We start from the raw sequence: 22176 nt of genomic DNA on the forward strand, positions 1-22176 counted from the left end.
ACTGTAGGGGTTGGATTCAGCCTTCACAAATCCCTTCAGTACTACAGGCCTTTCCCACACTGAATAAAATCGTATAGTTAACAGAAAGACGAAACTACTAAGGACATCACCCGGACCCATGGACATAAAACATTCATAATTGGCAAAGAGATCCCGTATTTTTTTTAAAAAGCGTGATATATTTTTGGTTTTTGATTAGCCTGCATCCCACATTACAGAGTGCAGTTGGCTACAGTACACAGAAGCTATACTCGTTTTCTCATCATCGCGTGCTTCTTTTTTTTTTTTTTCTGAGGTCTTTCCATCCCCTGTTAAATTTTAAGCATATGCTCATGGCAGGTCCTTTAATTTTACTGTATCAGGAATTAATTATTTTACTGCACTTAGAATTAAAACTGATCATGGGCTTTCAATGGGAGGATTTGTACTGCTTAATGACAAATTGAAACAGAGTATAGAGCTTAGAATTTTATATACTGGACATTATATCAAGATGTGCTGTTATGGGCATACCTACTTTGTTACACTGCAGGTCAAATTAGTAGTAGTAATAACAGTATAATAATAATAATAATAATTATAATAATAATAATAATAATAATAATAATAATAATAATAATGATAATGGAGTAGCCCATTAATGCAATTTTTTTTTTTTTTTTTTTTTGGCTACCTATAGGCGGTTCTGTTTTACTTCAAGGTCATCTCAGTCTGAAAGGATTAAAAAAATATTTAATCTGTCCCTTCAGTGCAATGGTGATTTTTTTTTTTTGACGATTTTACTAAGATCAAAAGGAACCTCGTAGTGAAAGGGTTAATGTATACTTTATTTTTGCCCTTAATTTCTTTTTTTTCTTTCTTTCTCATTTTCTTCTTTTCTCGTTCTCTTTCATTTTCTTTTTTCTCACTTCTTTATTATTGAAGGGGTGAAAAACAATGACGTCTGCCTTATTTATTTCGCTGTGAGTACCAGCGGACGATTTTATTCATCTTACTAAGTATCTCTCAGGATCTCTCGTTCTGGAGGCTTTAATCTCCCAGAGTGTAAATGGAGAGCAAAATAACATAGGGTAAAATGTCTGATCTTAATTCCACACCTACACTTTGGCTTGGGATGTAATGGCTGATCTTAATTCCACACCTACACTTTGGCCTAGGGTGTAATGGCTGATTTTAATTCCACACTTACACTTTGGCCTGGGGTGTAATGGCTGATCCTAATTCCACACCTACACTTTGGCCTAGGGTGTAATGGCTGATCTTAATTCCACACCTACACCTTCGTCTTCCAGTGTGTTATTGTCGGAAAGCAACATGGTCAGGCTCTGGAGTGAGAAGAGTTGCTTGGAGACGCGAGAAATAGTAGTAGTTAATCCATAATAGTTAGGCTCCAGGACACTACCTATCGGAGCAAATAGTTCAAGTAGCTGTTCCTTATAGTGTATTGCAATGAGCGCTCAGAACACCTGCTGGCCGTATTCTCGTCCACTTAGGAGCCTCCGTAACACCTCTTCCTCACCGGTTCATCTCTGTATGTAACTCTAACGTTGTGATAGTATCTTTGCCTTATCAGCTTATCTATGTGTATGTAACCTATAAATTCTGATGGTACCTTCTCCTTATCAGTGCGTCTTTGTGTATGCAACCCTATCTGACGGTACCTTTACCTTATCAGGTTACCTCTGTGTTTATAGCCGTAATATTGTAGTAATACCTCTTCCTTGTCACTCTTTCCCTGCGTATATACTCGTAATATTTTTCTTTGTACAAAATACGTCGATATTATAACGTAGGAGAATACGATAGTGCGTTATGGTTATGTTATCCTTGTCAGTCATGTTTGTATTTGTGCACCTCATCTTGAAATTCACTTCCTTACCAACTAATTCTTCTGTCCCCTGCTTTCCTTCCGACGCAGGAACATTTCCGTGTCTTCCTTGTCAGTCACACTTAAACCTCTGACGACAAAAGGTGTAAAATGCAGACTAAATATGCTAGAAGGTGATCATAAGTGTAATATGCAAAATCATGAAGGTAGTAGTAATATACGGAATAAATCGGCAAGGTGGTGGTGTTTGGGAACCTCTTAAACCGATGAGAATACGGCCTGAACAGATGCCTGGCGCCGGGGTAACACACACACACGCACACACACTCAGACCGCCACACAGTTCATGACAATACAGGGACCGATTAGGGGGGACCGTCAGAAACCTTGGCGTACAGGTGTGCATGGGAGTTTTCTATCACAAGTCACTGTTGGACCCCCGGACCCCACCGCACTAGACTGTAACGTACTGCTGACTTTCCAGGGCTGGGCGTATTGCTGTGTGAGAGTCCACCAACCACGTTTTAGAGTCCACCACGTTGATAGGCGTGTATGGGGATCTGTGAAAGCGTCCGCCAGTCACTTTTAGCATAATGCATGGAGACCTATGAAGGAGTCCACCAACCACGTTTGTTTAGAGTCCACCAACCACGTTTATCATGTCATAGTCCACCAACCACATTTGTTAAGGAGTCCGCCAACCACATTTATCAGTAATGCATGGGGACGTTAATGTAAGGATCCACGAACTACCCTTATAATAATACATGGGAGCCACCCCTCTGTATCTTTATCTGTAATTCACTGTGGCTTTTAACAACACCGGGACGCACACTGTGGCCATACTCGCCCTGCCTGTCGCCTAACCTTGCCGCCGCCACAGTACACCATCTTGCGTCACTGGCTGCCGCAAGGGGGGTGTGGTGGCAGGTGTGGTAGTTTTGTGGAAGTTTTGGTAGGTGTGTTAATTGTGGAAATGTATGTGTGGTAGGTGATGGAAAGTGTGGTTGTTTTGGTAGGTGATGGCGGGACGAGTCTAGTGGCCGTTGTGGTAGTTGTGGTAGTCGTGGTAGTTGTGGCAGGTGCTGGCGGGGTCAGTCTATAGGCCGTTGTGTCACAAAGAATGGTACTCGTGCAGCAGGTCGTGGTGTGGGGGGGCCATGTGGGGGGCCGGGGTGTGCTCGCTACCGACGGAGGTGTGTCGAGCCGCCACCGCCGCCGCCGCCGCTAGACTGAGCTGGGTCTGGTAGGCGGCGGCGATGGCTGAGGCGCTGCTGACTGACGCGGGTACCGGGGCCACTGAAGACATTCCGTTGGCCCCTCCTCCGACCTTGCTGAGTTCGCTGTAGAGGTCTTGGTGGCCGACGGTGTCCTGGGAAAAGAAATGATGGTTAGCAATATTTTTTTTTTATGATATATATTTTTTAAGAGTGGTTAGTTGGTTTTATTATTCTTATTATTATTATTATTATTATTATTATTATTATTTTATGATTAATACTGCTACTACTATTGTTATTATTATTAATTGCATTTTCATTTCCTTGTACTCAACGGTGTTCTGGAGAGAGAGAGAGAGAGAGAGAGAGAGAGAGGGGGGGAGGGGGCGGTTAGAGGCAGGTTTTATTATTATCTTCATTTCGTCAGTCTATATTTAATTCTTTATTTATATGTTTTATTTTATGTATGTATTTAAGTATTTATTTTTTTTTTTTGGTTGGTGGGTCGACAACATGGCCTGGGGAGAGAGACGGAGGTTGATGCGTTTTTTTTTTTTTTTTTTTTTTTTTTTTTTTTTTTTTGCGCGTGGATGGCTAGGCTGATTTTTGGTGATTAACCCTTTTAGTCTAATGGCTCTTTTTTTTTTTTTTTTCTTTGCTTGCCATCTCTCCACAGTTTTTTTTTTTTAATAGGATAATCTTTTCAAAATGCAGATTCTGGTATTCCATGTTTTTTTTTTTTTTTTAGAAGAGGCGGAAGTTATTTTTTTTTTATTTATTTATTTATTATTTGAGAGAGAGAGAGAGAGAGAGAGAGAGAGAGTGTGTGTGTGTGTGTGTGTGTGTGTGTGTGTGTGTGTGTGTGTGTGTGTGTTTGTGTGTGAGAGAGAGCTGATAATGATTCAACATTTTCGCCGCGTTTAGAACACAGGGACATTTTACTCAGGGTTACACCAGACGATTTTTGTCAGTCGAGAGAAATCCTGCCAGTTAAAGGGACCCACTTTCTTTACAAACAGACTTCAATAAACGTGTTCAGTGAGTGGAACAAAAATGAACAACCAGGTACAAGAGTCAGTTGAATATTAGGTCTTGTGAGGGATGGGGACCGGATGCTATACTCCTGTCACTCAAACTTGGCCCAGATTTTCGTTCCTCTTCAGTTTAGTTCACGTACCTCATCGGCGGTAAAGGCAGTTCGTCGGCTCTCTGTCCTTTCCATGGCACTTCTTCGCGACTAGCATCATATTTACTCCAACTTGGTCTATAATTGCCATCTCCCCATCTTGCATGCTGAGCTGCAACACTACATTAACACTAGTCTGTGGTGCTAGTCACGAAGAAGTGTTATGGAAAGCATGTAGAGCTGTAACTTTGTTTCTGCCACTGAGCTGCGTGAAATGAGCTACAAAAGGACGAAAAATGTGGGCCAGGTTAAAGTAAAAAGAGTATAGTTTGTAATACGTGAATGTTTTAAGCACTCCCAGTAAGGTGATTCGTTGTTATTCATTTTTATTTTTTTATTTTATTATTATTATTATTATTATTATTATTATTATTATTATTATTTTCATTATTATTATTCCTTTCACTACGACGACGTATTTTATTATTTTTGTCCGGATTGTTCATTTTTTTTTATATATAAGCAATTTCAGTCCGATGATGTCTATTTTTTACGTCATTTGGATATTTTTATTAACGCTTTCACTATGATGACGTGTTTTTAGTTATAGTTACTGCTTTTCGGATTTTTGATTTCCAGATATGTGGATTTTTTTTTTTTTTTTTTTTTTTTTTACGTTCGATGGCGGCTTTATATTATTACTTGATTCTTACATCTCTAAGTGTTCATTTGTAAAATTCTGATTCGATGGGTTTAAGTATTTTCTCTGATTTCTATCTGTCTATCTATCTATTGCCAGACGCCTTAATCCCGTACGGGGTGGTCACAAACAAATCGCCTCCACGTCGCTCTGTCCTCCGCCATTTCACTGCCCTGCTCCCAACTCACACCCCCCTCTCTCATATCCTCTCTCATATCCCCGTCTCTGATTTCCTTTTTCTTTTAATTTCGTTTTTTACTAGAAATCGTTGACACCAACTTTAATGTACAGTATATATATGCCAGAGAAATTCATCATGCGTGGTCGATAATGCAATATGGATATAAGTCCAAAAATTAATGGCAGTATGGGGTGATTATATTTGTAATGTTTTCCTTCATCATATTCAATTCGCCTCACCCTTATCTCATTTTCTGCGCCTCTCTCTCTCTCTCTCTCTCTCTCTCTCTCTCTCTCTCTCTCTCTTAAAGCCCTGTTCCAAAGTCAGTGATCTTGTATATATATTAACGACAGGTTATAATAATATAGTACCGTAAAGCATCTTCATCTGTGTGGGCCTCGAACCCACCTCGCCGCTGCAGGTATAAAAAGATGTGTGGCCGTCACGTAATTGTGATCCGAAACGAAAAAATGAAAATCAAATAACTACCACACATCATTTTGACCTGCTGTGGTGAGGTGGGTTCGAGCTCCACACAGGTGAGAGTGCATGTCAGTGATTTTGTTGCCAACCCAGCAATTATAATTTTTTTGTATTTATTTTGAGCAATAATAAACCATTTATTGTTGTCGGTGCATTTTTTATAGTACCGTTTTTACCTAAAGAAATTAATTATATCAACTTTCTAAAATTACCCTCGTAATTTCAATCTAATTCATCCCTTTACCTTGTTACTTGGGATTATTATTTACTCCTCAGTGTCGTACAAAAGATCAATATATTTTTTTTCTTCGTCAGCAGCATACACTGATTACTGATTGTTCCGACATCAGGCAATAGATAGATTGGTTCACAGATACTGTCATTACCGAGCAGCAGTATGTGTGTAACGATTTTTTTTTTTTTAAATGATCATAAGTTATCTGGATCTAACCTCTGTTATGTGGGTAGCATGTAATTACGTGTGACGCATCAATATTAGCTTAGCATAATGTTCATACGTGTCGATGATAGAGGTATATAATTTCTAACCTGTAAAAAAATATAAGACGGAAAGAGTATAATTATTTGGGACATTATCCAGAGCATCTCACTGATTTTTTTTTTTTCTTGTATAATTATTGAAGACGAACGGCCAAAACAATATTATCATTTCGAACAATGTACCCAGTCCACTATAGACTCATAGCTATAGTTTTTTCACCTTAACTTGGCCCAGGTTTTCGTTCTTCTGCAGCTTATTTCACGTATATCAGTGGCAGAAAAAAATATAAGGGCTCTACATCCTTTTCATAGCACTTCTGCGTGACTAAGATCACATTCTGTTGTTAAGCTATTGATTCAACTCGGTATTCAAGATGGAGAGAGTAGTTTTAGGCCAAGTTGCTGACAAGATAGATGGATGGATGTTTAGATACAGTAGATGGAGAGATAGATGGTAGATAGATAGATGGATAGATTGACAGATGGATAGGTTGATAGATAGATAGATAGACAGATAGACAGACAGACAGGCAGATAGATAGAGAGATAGGTAGATAGATAGAACAAGAAACTAACCTAAAGAGCCTTTTTGTACTGAAGGGATGATATTACTGGCGTCAGCTCACCTGGACCATGTTGTTGACGGTGTGTGTGTGTGTGTGTGTGTGTGTGTGTGTGTGTGTGTGTGTGGGTGGGTGAATGAGAGAGAGAGGAACCCTTCGTAGTAAGGACATGAAATTATTCCCCTCACCTGTACTATGTGGTTGTTGACGGATGTGAGGGGTGAGTCTAGGGTGGATAGCGTGGGCTTCACCTCATCCAGGGACTCGGAACCGCTGTCCAGGTGTGTCGACCCGCCCTGGTTCGATCCACTCGCCGAATTCTTGCCGTCGCTGTTGGGGAGAAGAGGGAGAGGTGGTTAGATGATGGCGTTGATGTGGGTTTGGTGCTGGAATATGTCGTTTAGGTGCTTGTGTTTCGTTTCGATGGTAGAATGTGTCGTTTAGGTGCTTCAGTGTTTCGTTTTGATGGTAGAATGTGTCGTTTAGGTGCTTCAGTGTTTCGTTTCGATGGTAGAATGTGTCGTGCAAAGGTTCACATGACTAAAAGTTGGTGTGCATTTTCCAGTGATGGTATTTCTTGCTTAGATAACAAAATATATCGCTTGAATGGTAAAGGTGCTGGAATGTGTCGTTTTGGGGGTAGGATGTGTCGATTAATGGTTTGTTTATCTGTTTGAAAGTGTTGGTGTGTGATTCCCGGCGGTGGAATTTCATGATCATGTGGTGGATTTTCTTTTATTTATTTATTTATTTATTTTTCTTTTTTGCTTAGATACTAGGATCTGTTCTTTACCTGTCATTTGTGATTTTGTTCGTATGATATAATGAAAATCGTAACAGTGGTGAGGAAATGAGTTTAAGTGTACCGGTACTTTTATTTCTGACGGGATATTCGTAATAATCGTAGTTTTGTAAAATAAGGTGTTATGTTGACATTTTTTTCTTATTATTATTATTATTATTATTACTATTATTATTATTATTATTATTATTATTATTATTATACCAGACAGTGCACATTCTCTACCTACAGCAGCGGTGTTTCTTTTTCCATTCTCTTCCTCTAAGTTGGTTGTTTATACCCCAAGAGAGTTTGTCAGGCGCCGAAAGACAACACTCCCTCCCGCCAAACACATCCCTTTAGTGTGGGGAAGGGGGATGGGGAGGGGGAGAGGGAGAGGGAGGTGGAGGGGTGAAAGGGAGGAGGGAGAGGTGGGGGATGTTTGTTCAGTTCGTGTTGGGCGCTAGCTATTTGTGTGTTTGTGTTTTTGCTGGTGTGTGTGTGTGTGTGTGTGTGTGTGTGTGTGTGTGTGTGTGTGTGTGTGTGTGTGAGATCGGGTACCTCTGTTTCACGCTCAAAATCTGGCTTATAAGAAGTTAATAGCGTCATTAGTAGTAGTAATTATCATGCTTATATCACTATTAAAACAAAAATAAGAAGTATATATGTCCATCTGTTACATAGTAAAGCACGTTTGTTTTCTGAAAAAAAAAAAAAACTAATCTCTTTTCACCTTAATTGATGGCCAAGCGTAGTGAGAGTGGAGGTGCCGATTTGACTAGCAACCAAGGAGACTCATTCCTATCTCATACCTAAGACTGGTAAATTTCACATACACAGCTTTGTATTTAAGGCATGGGAATGGCCCAGTTCCCTCGGATGAAAGCAACCAGACTATAGTAATCCTTTCACACCGATCAAATCTTTTTCATGTTCAATCAGGCCACATTGAAGCGAGTAAATTAATCTGAAAGGAGATGTCTTGGAGTGAAAGGGTTGATGAAGACTGTATTTAATGTCTTCAAATTGAGAAGTAACCCTGAAGCTGTTTAAAGTATTGACAAAGTAGCAGAATGAGAGAGAGAGAGAGAGAAAAAGAGAGAGAGAGAGAGAGAGAGAGAGAGAGAGAGAGAGAGAGAGAGATGACAAAAAAACAAAGGAAAATGAAAAAGTCACCTATTTCGACTCAAACTCTCAATTCCACCATTTACCAGAACGAGGAATGACTCAACCCCTTCACTACGATGATGTCTTATTTTCGTTTATTCGTGCTGCCTCCAGACGATTTACCCAAGAAAGTAAAGGGCTCTCGTGCTGAAGGGGTTAATGAAGACTACACCTGAACGTCCTCAAGTTCTAAGTGTCTTTCTTAAGTAGCTCATTTAAGAAGTACGGAATCTTAGACGAGTTAAGAATGAATTATGTGTGTGTTCCGCCTAAATTTGTCTGTGTCTTTGGCTCGTATTTTTGTCGGTAAGGAGGCTCCCTAACACCCTTTCCTTAACGATTTATTTTCCAAACTACTAATTAATATCCCCTGGTTTGCTTCTTATGTCTTTTCATTATCGACATGGGTTTCATGAATAACACAAAGTAATAAAGTGGCGGAGCAGAATCAGAATAAATCGGTAAGGGAGAGGTGTTGGTAAGCTTCCTAACCGTACAAGAATTCCTCCCTTAGTATTTAACATATACTACCAATATGCAGAGAAAGCTGATTATACTTCTTAGCATATCAGAGGTTGAAGTATACCCTGATTACTCCGGTGACAGATTGATTGATGAGTATAGACCAGGTGGATATTCACATGTAATTATGCAGATCAACACGCAGTCCATGTGAAGTGAGTCGTTACCAGTGTTTCATCATCCCAGCCTGACATCCCAGTAATTCATGAGGTGGGGATGATGCATGATGATGATGATGATCGTGGTGATGATGGTTGTGGTGGTGGTGAAGAGTGGAGTCGTTTTTTCATCATATCCTCATTTCCCACTACCGGGTAATGTTTGAGGTGTTGCAGATGATGATAGTGATGATGATGGTGATGATTATGGCTTAATCGTAGTGCCTTAAGTTGTTATAATACTGCACGGGACTTTAACAGATGATAATGATGGTAACTTAAATCTTACGAACATTTTGTTATAATTCCACACGTGACCTTACCTGATGGGATAATAATGATGATGATGATAATAATGATGATAAAAAAAAAAAACAGAATCACTGAGGCCTTAAGTTGCTGTAATTCCTCATAAAGAAAGACCAGTTCATTAAGTAAGCAGCGAAACACACCTGACCTTACCTGACCTGGCAAGGGGAATAACAGGAAGTTTTGTTGACCTAAGAGAAAGTGATTCAGAGGCACACTCGCCCTCCTCACAAACTCCTCTCCCTCTGTGCTACGCTGTTAAGATGAGGCTCGAAGCAGGTGATGGTAATAGAGCGGTATATGGTAGTTTGTGTGAAGTGAGGCAGGAACTGTTAAAGCGTTTGTGTCCTCAGTCTGGTTTTATAGACTGAGTGTTGAGGTCTGGTTTTACACACACACACTCTTTTATACGCTGTTGAGTATTGTACGTCTGGTTACAAACACACACACACACACACACACACACACACACACACACACACACACACACACACACACACACACACACACAAATACCGGTAACAGTTTATTTACATAGTTACTGTAAAAAAATAAAATGAGGTGTGTAAAGGAACGTAGGAAGACTTGAGAGGGATAGGAAGGAGACAACGAATAAGAAATTTTCAGACGGGGAAAATCTCTCTTTTTATTGTAGGTAAGGGAGATGATGGAAAAGGGAGGTAAGAAAGGGAGGTAAGAAGGTGGAAAAGTGAAGTAAAAAGGGAGGAGAGAAGGTGGAAAGGGGTGAACAGGGAATGGAAGGGAAGGTGGAAGGAGTAGGGAGAGAAAAGGGAAGAGAAAAAGTGGAAAGGGAAAAGAGGTAGCGGAAGCGTGGGAGGGAAAGTGGAAGTAGGTAGAGAAAGGGAGGTAAGAAAGGGAAGGGGAAAGGTAGAAGCATGAGAGGGTGTAGTGGGAGGAAAGTAGGAAAGGGAGAGTAAAAAAATGAAGTAAAAAAATAAGAGGGGGGGAGAGGTGAAGAAGGAAAGGTTTTTGTGGGAGGGAAATAGAAGAGAAATAGGGATGTAAGGAAAGGGAAGAGAAGAGGTTCAAGAGGGAGAGGGAAAAGTGAGAGGGAAGTAAGAAAGAGGGGGAGAAAAGGGGAAGGGAAAATGCAGAAGAGGGAGAGGGTGTAGTGGGAGGGAAGTAGGAAAGGAAGGGAGGAAAAGGAAGAAGAGGGAGAGTGTATAGTGAGAGGGAAGTAGGAAAAGAGGAGAGGAAAAGGGAAGGGAAAAGGTAGAAGATGTGGAGGTAGGGAAAAAGAGACAGCGGGGGAGGGCTGGATGTAGGAGGGGTGGGGGAACTCACATCAGATAGCGAGATACATCAAGACGCCGAGAGACAGACGCAAAACCCTCACAATTTCCCAACCCAGTGCGTCCAAGGAAAAGAACAGCGCCGTGGAGAGATATGCCCTTAGTAGACCCGACATTTAAGACCCTTGAGCACAGTAGTCGCTCTGATATAACCGGTGAAATATGCTCTGTGGAGGGGGCGTACAAAGGGATCCATCTAAGCGGTAGTATTTATGGCGACACCTGAGATTAGAAGCAGGACAGAGGCTACTAAATATACGTAAGATGTATAATGTGTTAATTGTGGCAGCGGTATATCTCTTGGCGTGAATATATGAGGACTTGAATACACACACACACGCACATATACACACACGTATTTATTGCACACTTGCATCGTACGCATACACACTCACACGTACGTAGTCCTACCTGTATTTACTGTATACCTTCAACACACCTACGCCAACATGTTTATAAATGCATACGCACATACACACAAGGTTGAATTATATACAGATATAAAGTATTATAATACACACACACACACACACACACACACACACACACACACACACACACACACACACACACACACACACACATACACACACACGAGGATTTATAGACTAGAAAACACCTTTAGTCTGTGCCGCCAGTAAAGAAATATACAGAAATACAAAGACACACACAGGAGGCTAGCACAGAGGCTCATCCCCCTCTCTCTCTCTCTCTCTCTCTCTCTCTCTCTCTCTCTCTCTCTCTCTCTCTCTCTCTGTCTACACCCCTCTTCTCTCTCTACACCCCTCTTCTCTCTCTACACCCCGCCTCTCTCTCTACACCCCTCTTCTCTTTCTACACCCCGCCTCTCTCTCTCTCTCTCTCTCTCTCTCTCTCTCTCTCTCTCTCTCTCTCTCTCTCTCTCTCTCTCTCTCTCTCTCTCTCTCTCTCTCTCTCTTTCAGCTCAGCTTGGCTTGGCTTGAATAATATCTTTAATCAATGATGTATTAAGTATACTGGGTTGTATTTAAACAGAGCACACACACACACACACACACACACACACACACACACACACACACACACACACACACACACACACACACACACACACACACACACACACACACACACACACACACACACGGGTATTAGGTTTCATCGGGGGAGGAGAGCGGTTGAGAGAGGGGGGAGGGGCAGGTATGGAGGCAGCAGATGAGAGAGAGAGAGAGAGAGAGAGAGAGAGAGAGAGAGAGAGAGAATGTACGGTACTAGAGAGTGTACGATACAAGAAAGAGGGAAAGAGAGAGGATGAATGATACGAGAGAGAGAGAGAGAGAGAGAGAGAGAGAGAGAGAGAGAGAGCAGGCCATAATAATCCCCCTCAGTGATACACACTTTATAATGAATGAAGAACTGAAACCTGGTCCACATATTTGCATTTTATTTTCATTTATTGTTGGTTCCTTCTTCCTCGCATAAAAAGAAATAGAAATCAAAATAATTATCTCTCGTGAATTTACGCATTTATATTATTGGTTTCCAGAGAGTTGTTTTTTTTGTATTTATCACCCTCGCATTGTCCGGGGGAAGTATTTGTATTGTCCCCTGAATATTGCTCATTTACAGATTGTTATGACTCTCTCAGCAGCGTTTTGGTTTTAAAGTAATGTTTATATGAGTTATCTGTAATTAATATAGATACCGGCATCAGTATATTTCCATGTGTATAGCGTAATAGCACTGTTTAATAGGGTAGACTCTAATATACCCTCACAATATACTAAATTTCAGGGTGTAAGTATATCTCACCCACCGTTCGGGATATACCCGTAATACACTTCTTTCTCTCCTAAGTGAAGTGATGAAAGTATGTGGCAGAAACTCAGAGGGAAAAAAGATTGTTAATGGGACAGCCGGTCTGCTGTAGTGAGCCTCTTTATTTATTTATTAATTTATCGTTTTGAGGAAGGGAAAGAGTAAGGAGTAGGAAGGATATGTGAAAGAGCAGAGACAGAACAAGAGCAATAGAGGGAAAGATGAGAGGATAGAGATGAAGATTGGAGGAAGAAGTGATCAAGAAGGAAAGGAAGATTAGAGAGAATAGGTGAGAGGAAAGATGTGAATAGTATAAGTAGAGAGAGAGAGAGAGAGAGAGAGAGAGAGAGAGAGATTAAAAATTGAGAGAAAAGGGAACAGGAGGGGAGATAAAAAATGAGGGAGGAAGAAGAAGAGTAAAGCTTAGAATCTAAAAGTGGGATGGAAGGAAAATAATGGAGGGTAATGTGAGAGGAGAGAAAGGAACGGCAGAGGCAAAAAGAAAGAGGGGAGGGAAGAAGACTGCAAGAAGAAAGTGAGAGGAAAAGAAAGAAGACTGAAGGGAGAGAGAGAGAGAGAGAGAGAAGAGAGAGGAAGTGAAACGTAAGACAGAAGAAGAAGGAGGAGAGAAAAAGTGAAGTGAGTTAGCAGAAGAGTGAGTGTAAAAAAAGTGAGATGAGAAGAGTGGAAATAGAAAGGGAGGTGAGTGGAAATATAAAAACTGAGATCAAAGAGATGTGATGGTGGTAGTGTGTGTGTGTGTGTGTGTGTGTGTGTGTGGGGAGAGAGAGAGAGAGAGAGAGAGAGAGAGAGAGAGAGAGAGAGATAGGGACGATGAAAAGGACAAATGGTGATTGGTGTAGTAATGGCGCTCACTTAAAGGAGAGGCGGAGGTGAGAGTGAAGGGTGGGAGGGGTTGTGAAGAGGAGGGAGGGAGGAAGAGAGATAGAAGAGGAGGGGGGGAGGGAGAGAGACGGAAGAGGAGGGATGGAGGAAGGGAGAGAGAGAGAGAGAGAGGAGAGGCGGGGGTGAGAGTGGGGGGTGGGAGGAGTTGTGAAGAACAGGGAGGGAGGAAGAGGGATGGAAGAGGAGGGATGAAGGGAGAGAGATGGAGGGATGGAGAGGGGGATGGAAGTGGAGGGAAGGAGGGAAGAAAGCGTAGGAAGGAGGCGAGGTAGAGGGACAGGAATGTAAAGGACTGTGAAGGAGAGAGGTGGAATGAGAAAACTAAAGGGAGGGATGAAGGATAGAAGGAAGGAAAGGTTGGGAGACAGGAAGGGTTATGAAGATGGGAAAAAGGGAAGGAAAAGGGGTTGGATAAGAGATAGGGATGGTGGGAGAGAGGGAAGGAGGGTGAAATAGGGAGGGTGGAGTGATGGGGAAACAGAATGGGCTGTACAGGGGAAGGGGAGGGAAGGAAAAGGGAGATTGAGAGGTATGTAAGGTGGAGGGAGGGAAGGAAGGAAGGGAAAGAGAGGGGATGGAGAGACTGGAAAGGAGATTGGATCGTATAGGATGGAGGGATAAGGAAAGAATGGGAGAAATGGGGGGAAGGAAGAGAAATTGAGGAGCTAGGGAAGGACGGGTAGAGAAAGTGGTTGTACAGGAGAGAAGGAAGGGAAAAGGAAAGAAAGGGAGAGAGAAAGGACATGGGGACAAAAATGGGGTAGAGGGATGAAAATGGGGGTTAATGATGGGGGGGTTATAAAGCAGGAAGGGAGAGAGGGGGTGGGAGAGGAGACACGATGTGCGAGAAGGAGAGGGAAGGAGAAGGGTTGGGAGGGAAGGAGAATGATGGATGTAGAAAAGAAAGGAGGACGGAAGAAGGTTTGCTAATCGAGAGGGAAGGAAGGGAGAGGAAGAGGGAAATATCTGGGGAGGAGAGAGAGAGAGAGAGAGAGAGAGAGAGAGATTCCCCTTGTATCACTCAATAAAACATTCCATCAGCAACAATTGACAGGATGTTTAGACCCCCGCCACGGTACCAGAAGGCTCCTCCCATTTTTCTTTCTTCCTTCCTTCCTCTCCTCCCTTCCTTCCTCTTCTCCTTCCCCTTCCTTTTGTCTGTCTTCCTTCCTTTTCTTCCCACCAATCGTTACTTCCTTCCTTTTCTCCTTTCCCTCCTTCCTTCCCACTTCCTTCTTTTTCTTCCCACATACAATTCCTTCCTTCCCTACCCCGGCCCTTCTTCCTCATCCATTTTATTCTACCTTCCCGTTGGTCTTTTTATCTTTTCTCCCTACACGCTTTCCTTTAACCTCACTCCGATTATTTTTATTTTATTCTTTCTACCTGCAGACGATGTTAATTAACCTGTGAATCCCCTCGCAGTGAAGGGGTTAGACGCAGCCTCAATTTAGGTAAAGGTGTTCCCAGAGCTTAATTAAGTTGTCAGGTAGAATAAAGAAATAAAGACGAAGATGATTTACTTGGGTGGAAGGGGGTTAATTCCTTTGCCCGTACTCTCCTAATACCTTTTCCTGAGCGATTTGTTTTCTTTATTACATCTTACTGCCCTTTTCTATGTTACATAAATCATTCTAATTTCGCCAACCTCTGCATAATAAGAACAAAAGAGGATTAATCAGCCATATCCAAAACATAAATCGCTAAGGAAGAGTTGCTAGGGAGCTTCCATAACCGACGAATACTAGCCCTTGTTACTTTCCATCGTTCTTTCCCATCCGTTAATATTTCTTCGTAATTCGTCCAGTTTCGTATTCAATAATTTTTTTCTCTACATTTCCCCCTTTCATTTTTCTTTCCTACATGCTTTCGTTTTTAATGCCGTGTTGCTATATCATCTTTTTCATTTTCCTTCCCGTTCATCTTCACTTCCGTTCGATTTCCCTTCCGTTCGTCTTCGCCTCCGTTCATCTTCCCTTGCGTTCATTTTCCCTTCCGTTCATCTCCCTTTCCGTTCATCTTCTCTTCCCTTCATCATCACTTCCGCTCATATCCCCTTTCGATCATCTTCCCGTCCGTTCATCTTCACTCCCGTTCATCTTTACTTCCGTTCGCTTTCCCTTCTGTTCGTCTTCCCTTCCGTTCATCATCCTGCCCGTTCCTCTCCCCTTCCGTTCCTCTCCCCTTCCGTTCCTCTCCCCTTCCGTTCCTCTCCCCTTCCGTTCCTCTCCCCTTCCGTTCATCTTCCCTTCCGTTCCTCTTCCCTTCCGTTCATCTTCCCTTCCGTTCATCTTCCCTTCCGTTCATCTTCCCTTCCGTTCATCTTCCCTTCCGTTCATCTTCCCTTCCGTTCATCTCCCCTTCCGTTCATCTCCCCTTCCGTTCATCTCCCCTTCCGTTCCTCTTCCCTTCCGTTCATATTCTCCTCTGTTCATCCATCCTTCTGTTCATTGTTTTTTCCTTCCTTCCATTCTTTTATTTCCTTCATATTTTCTTTCATTTTTTATTTCCATGTTATTATTAGTGCCTTAGTTTCAGCTTCGTTTTCTTCTTTCCTTTCGAGTATTTTCTTCCGTTTTTACATCTGAATTATTGTCTGTTTCTTTTAAATTTATCTTTTCCTCCTCCTTTCCTTCATCTTATGTCTTCGCCATCTTGTATTTTTCGGTCTGTACGTCCAGCCGTCCTTCCTTCCTTCTTTCCTTCCTTCCGTGATTCCCTCCTGCATTCCCTCCATCCTTCCTTCCGTGATTCCCCCCTTCCTTCCTTCCTCCCTTCCCATCCCTTCCTTCGTTCCTTCTTTTCTTCCTCCCTCCTTCCCTCCCTCCCTCCTTCTTTCCTTCCTCTTATGTCTTTCGCCACCTTGTCTTTTTCGGTCAGTTCGTCCAGCCTTCCTTTCGTTTTCCTCTCCTTCCCTTCCCTTCCCTTCCCTTCCCTTCCCTTCCCTTCCCATCCCTTCCCTTCCCTTCCCTTCCCTTCCCTTCCCTTCCTTCCTTCCTTCCTTCCTTCCTTCCTTCCCTTCCCTTCCCTTCCTTCGTTCCTTCCTTTTCTTCCACCCTTCCTCCCCCCTTCCTTCCTTCCCTCCCTCTCATCCTCCATCTTGTCTTCCTCCGCCTGTACTGCCCCCTTTCCCGCCTGATCATCGATTATCCACTCGCCTCTTAAAAGGTTCTCTCTCTCTCTCTCTCTCTCTCTCTCTCTCTCTCTCTCTCTCTCTCTCTCTCTCTCTCTCTCTCTCTCTCTCTCTCTCTCTCTCTCTCACCGTTCTTGCTACCTTTTCTGTCAATCTATCTTTTTCCTCTTTATACCTAAAATTTCGTCTTTGAGTGCAGACGAAGTTGCGTCCATGGTGCCACCTGTCCATGCCTTCCCTCGTGCTACACGGGCATCTGGTAGCGCTCATGACTGGAATGTCACTCAGCCATATTGCAGAACTTCTGCCTATCAGAATTCTTTCATTCCCCGAACTGCATCTCTCTGGAACTCGCTTCCCCAGAGTTGTTTCCCTCCAAATTTCAACCCACAACTGTTCAAGTCTAACTGTTACAGATATTTTATGAACAGAGGACACCAGTAATCTGGTGTATGGATTATTTCTTTTTACTCATTTGTTTTTCCTTCCTCCGTTCTGTTATTTACATATATATATATATATATATATATATATATATATATATATATATATATATATATATATATATATATATATAAATATATATATACATAAAGAGTAGGAGTGAGGCGACAGGAGTGAAAGCAAGTTTATAAGTAGAGGCTCCCCTGAGTTAAGTATAATCGTCAGAAGCTAGCAAAAAGATGATGTATAATAGTAATAATAATAATAATAATAATGATGATGATGATGATGATTACAGTAATAACAACAATCCGTCAGTGAGGACCAAAGTAGCAGCAGCGTTGTTGATGCGACGGAGTGAGTGCAAGATTAGTTTTTTTTTTTTTTTTTTTTTTTTTTTTTAGCGACCCTTAGTAGCTACTCGTAAAGCCAAATTGTTCTGTCTATCTTAGCAAATGCAGGACACTTGTACCCCTGACTACCCCTCCCGCTAATACCCCTCCCGCTAATACCCCTCCCGTTAATACCCCTCCCGCTAATACCCCTCCAGGTGAAGCGATTCCTGTCAGGTGTGAGGAGTGGATTGTAGGTAGCTGGTCTGTGAAGCGTGGAGCCTTACTTATAACCTTCTTTAACTCCTTCTTGATGTCTGGTGCTAGAGAAGGACGCCTTCCTGTGGTGGCACTGATGTAACCGTTCATCTCAACTGCCTGGTTATACAGACGTCCTTCTCGTACTTCCCTATCCCCCAGAAAGAGGTTGTTGTACTGCAGGAAGACGCAGCTTCAGCCTGCAACCCACTGGGGTCATATTTCAGATGAACCTAGGGCCACAACAACAACAACAACAACAACTACTACTACTACTACTACTACTACTACTACTACTACTACTACTACTACTTCTACTTCTACTACTACTACTACTACTATTACCTTTACTGTGAGCAGCAAAACATACTGAATCTTTCCTGTATGTACGTAGCATAAATAATTCTGATATTCATATAAACAGTATATGCACAACATAAAATATAAACACACCTCTTATACACACACCATAATACACTCGAATATTTCCGATACACACACACACACACACACACACACACACACACACACACACACACACACACACACACACACACACACACACACACACACACCATAAAGCCATCAAATATTTTCCCTTATATACACAAATCGCTTCCACTCATCCCGCCAGTAGTAAAAAAAAAACATATATACTTTGTCTTTTCATCGGTGTTTTGAAGCGTCACAATTTTAGCCGTTTGTTCGAAGTGGAGAGAGAAGGGATTAGTGTTAAAACAGAGAGTAATATATGTCATGATATGTTTAGAATATGTTTAATAGTATGTTTAGAAGGCGTATCCCTGTCTTGTTACGTGTGTCCTATCCATTAACACACACTCTTCCTGCTCCTTCATTACCGTATCTCAGCGTTTAGCCCGTTAGGAAGACAAAGGAAGGACAAAAGTGAATAAAGGAACAATAAATAATGATGACAGCAAGTTAAAGGGAATTACAACCCTCTCATTCAAGTATCCCTTTACCACCCTTAATAACCACTTAGGGAAAAAACACACACACACACACACACACACACACTACAACATACACTCAGATATACAACCACTTCAGGAAAAAACACACGCAGATACACGTGCCTAACGAAAAAGAAAAAAAAACAACAACGATAATAGCAGCTGCAATCGTTAATACTGTAAATCCTCAATCAACTGTTTCTCGACACCTTTTGGAGCGAGTGTACCTTTTCCATTGAAGAGTAATATAATTGTCGTCGAAGTCATTTAATCTCAGGTTCCTAGTCTCAGAACGGATGATGCTGAATTAAATGTTACCCTGTTTCTCCGTGTGTGAAGTTATTGTGTTTTATCTCGCCTAGCCTCGGGTTCCTACGCCTTTATATTGGGTAATACGGAAATGACTTTTTTTCCCCTATTCATTTATTCTGTCTAATCTCCTCATGTGTCGCCTAGGCAAGGGTTCCTACGCCTCAGAGTGGGTAATACTGAATTGCCTTATCGTTTTTGCCGTGTGTGTAATAATTCTCTCTCGTATCTCGTCATCGCCACCCCTCCCTAACGATGTCATGATACCCACCTCTATCCCTCTAGCCACCAGTTGTTTAATAATACCCATCGTCCATCATCCAGGCAGCTTTACTGACGGGGTTGGGGCGTGCATTTTGCCTGTGATCTGCGGAAACGTTGAGAGAGGGGGATTTATATGCTAATGTGTCTCGCAGGATCCGGATGTTGGTGATTGGTATCTTGCTGTAGCCTCTTCTCCCACCTCACTTCCTTCACCACTTGCTCCCTCCTCTTGTGTGTGTCTTAGTGTCTTATTGCTTCTTCTCTCCTTCGCTTCCTTCGTCACTTGCTTCCTCCTCTTGTGTGTCTTTCTTAGGGTCCTGTTGCTTCTTCTCTCCTTCGCTTCCTTCATCACTTATTCGCTTCATTCCTGTGTCTTTCTTATTGTGTTACTGCTCTTTCTGGCCTTCCTTTCCTTCATCACATGCTCCCTTTTCTCCTGTGTGTCTTTCTTAGCGTCATTACATCTTCTTCTCACCCTCTCTTCCTCAGTCTCTTTGCCTCTTGTTTTTTTCGTTTCCCTTCTCTTTCGTTCCTTCTTCACCCTTTCTACCTTCCTGCTACTCCCATCTGTCATTGGCTAACTCATTTCTCTCCCGTTTTCCTTTCTTTCATTTCTTTTTTTTTCCTTTCTGATCCTTCTTGATGTTCCCTCCTCCATCCCTCCTTTCTTTCCGTCGCCTTTCTTCTCTTCCATTCCTTTTCTTCCCTCTGTTTCTGCCCTCGTGTCTCCTTCTCTGGTTTCCTCGTCGTTTGGCTTTTGTCTCTTTCTTCACCTTTTTCCCCTTTCTCTCTTCCTAAACTACCCTCCCTTCCCTCTTGCTCCCTCCTCCTCTTCCTGCTTGATTCTTCTTCGTTCCTCATCCTCCTTCTCTTCAAAATTTCCTCCTGCCTTTTATCTCCTTCCTGCCCCCACCTCCTGCCATTAGGTCTGTTGCCGTTTGTATCTCTGATTTCCTTTTCATTGCTGTTTGATTTCCTTTGATTTCAATTGCTTGACATCCCCTCGCTTTCTCTTTGCTTTCCCTTGCTTTCAGTTTGTTGTTTGCTTTCTGTTTGCTGCTTGCTTTCCTTTGCTTTCTGTTTGCTGTTTGCTTTCCTTTGCCTTCTGTTTGCTGTTTGTTTCCTTTCTGTTTGCTGTTTCCTTTCCTTTACTTTCTGTTTGCTTTCCATTGCTTTCTGTGTGCTGTTTGCTCTCCTTTGCCTTCTGTTTTCTGTTTGCTTTCCACTGCTTTCTGTTTGCTGTTTGCTCTCCTTTGCCTTCTGTTTTCTGTTTGCTTTCCATTGCTTTCTGTTTGTTGTTTGCTCTCCTTTGCCTTCTGTTTGCTGTTTGCTTTCCATTGCTTTCTGTTTGCTTTCATTTGCTCTCTCATATACCAGTTGCCCTCCATCCTTTTTCTTCTGTTCCTTCCCTCATCCCATCCATTCCCACGTCTTTTCTTTTATTCGTTTGATTTTCCTTTTTGGGGTATATCCTTCGTCATGTTTTCTCCCAGTTCTACAGCACCCCCCATTTCCTTGGCCTTTTCTCCCTTTTCCCTTTTGTTCCTCTTCCTCTCCTTTTCATTCCTCTTCCTCTCCCTTTCATTCCTCCTCCTCTCCCATTCTTTCCTCTTCCTCTCACTTTCATTCCTCTTCCTCTGCCTTTCATTCCTTTTCCTCTCCCTTTCATTCCTCTTCCTCTGCCTTTCGTTCCTCTTCCTCTCCCTTTTTCTCATCTTCCTCTCCATTTCATTCCTCTTCCTCTTCCTTCTTCTTTTGTATCCCTCCCTATCCTCACTTGCTTTCTTTTTACATACCCTCAGATGCCACTTTTACACTTCCTCCCACCCTCCTCATTATAATCTTCCCTATGCTTTCTTCCTCCCCTTCATTTAATCTCAATGTACCCTTATTCATTTTTCCATTTTTCCCATTACATTTTTCTGTGTGTGTGTTTTTTCTTTCTCATTACTATGTGTTTTTTCGCTATATATCTTCCCCACTCACAAACGTTTGCTCCTTGCCACTCTTTTACCCCGTTATGACATTGTTTGCTTTTCCGTTTTATTCCCCATCAAAATTCTCTTTCCTCTTTCATGTTCGTTTTTTCTCAGTTTGCTTTCCTCTTCAGCAAACCACTGTCTCTTCTTCCTTCCAATTTTTTCACCATTTAATTTTTCGTTTCTATAAATAGGACTGGAGTCACGTCAAGATATATATATATTAGGGGATATTGGACCGAATTATCAGTTATTATTATTATTATTATTATTATTATTATTATTATTATTATTATTATTATTATTATTATTATTACTGCTGCTGCTACTACTACTACTACTACTACTACTACTACTACTACTACTACTGCTACTACTACTACTACGTTGCAGCCCATTTCTCATAGTGGTTATTATTCGTATTACACCTTAATGTTCCGCTTTACGAGTGTTATTCATATCTTCCTCTTATAGACGTAGGTTATACATCATTAGCCCACAAGAATACTGAAGAGTTATTAGAGAATAGTTATAGCTGAGAAAGAGGTGTTATAAAACCTTCTGTGCCTCTCATGCCATTGCTTGTAACCCTTTTAGTTCGAGGGCTTGTGTTGAAAATCGAATTAGCGTGTGGGATGTGGTGTAGTGTGTATGATGTGGTCTGTAGTGGACGGCAGTGAAACACCTCGCCTCCGAAAATCATTAATAAGAGACAGACGGAAAGGGCCACTCCTAGAGACGCTGCCACACCCAAAAAAAACGTTCTCGTAGTGAAGGGGTTTACATATCAACCGCTATAGATGGATGCAGAGTTGGTCAACAGTTTGGCGAGATTATCAGATAGTGAGAATGTATTAGGGAACCGGTATTTCTTTGTGAGCCACGATGCATCACTCCAAACATCCGTCCTTGCCTTCCTGCTTCGGCT

The 22176-nt window shown here is 41.9% G+C and overlaps 1 protein-coding gene and 1 long non-coding RNA gene across 2 annotated transcripts in view; both read right to left on the bottom strand.

The window, feature by feature from the left end:
- Positions 1 to 273: 273 nt before the first annotated feature.
- LOC145415378 (uncharacterized) lies at positions 274 to 1679 on the bottom strand. Its single transcript, XR_013900078.1, has 2 exons — positions 1236 to 1679; positions 274 to 1190 (listed from the first exon to the last, which is right to left on the bottom strand). It is a non-coding gene; the product is annotated as an uncharacterized LOC145415378 (long non-coding RNA).
- Positions 1680 to 2942: 1263 nt separating this feature from the next.
- The window catches only part of LOC145415379 (homeobox protein six1b-like), a 273676-nt gene continuing 254442 nt past the window's right edge, over positions 2943 to 22176 (bottom strand). Inside the window, exons 2-3 of the mRNA XM_080284663.1 lie at positions 6791 to 6932; positions 2943 to 3200 (exon numbers count right to left, since the gene is read on the bottom strand). Coding sequence (XP_080140789.1) covers positions 2943 to 3200; positions 6791 to 6932 — 400 coding nt within the window. The remainder of the gene's footprint in view (positions 3201 to 6790; positions 6933 to 22176) is intronic.

This window comes from Coenobita brevimanus, chromosome 102 (genome assembly GCF_032717465.1).
Source record: "Coenobita brevimanus isolate Jiangsu-jjx chromosome 102, ASM3271746v2, whole genome shotgun sequence".
NCBI classification, from domain to species: domain Eukaryota; kingdom Metazoa; phylum Arthropoda; class Malacostraca; order Decapoda; family Coenobitidae; genus Coenobita; species Coenobita brevimanus.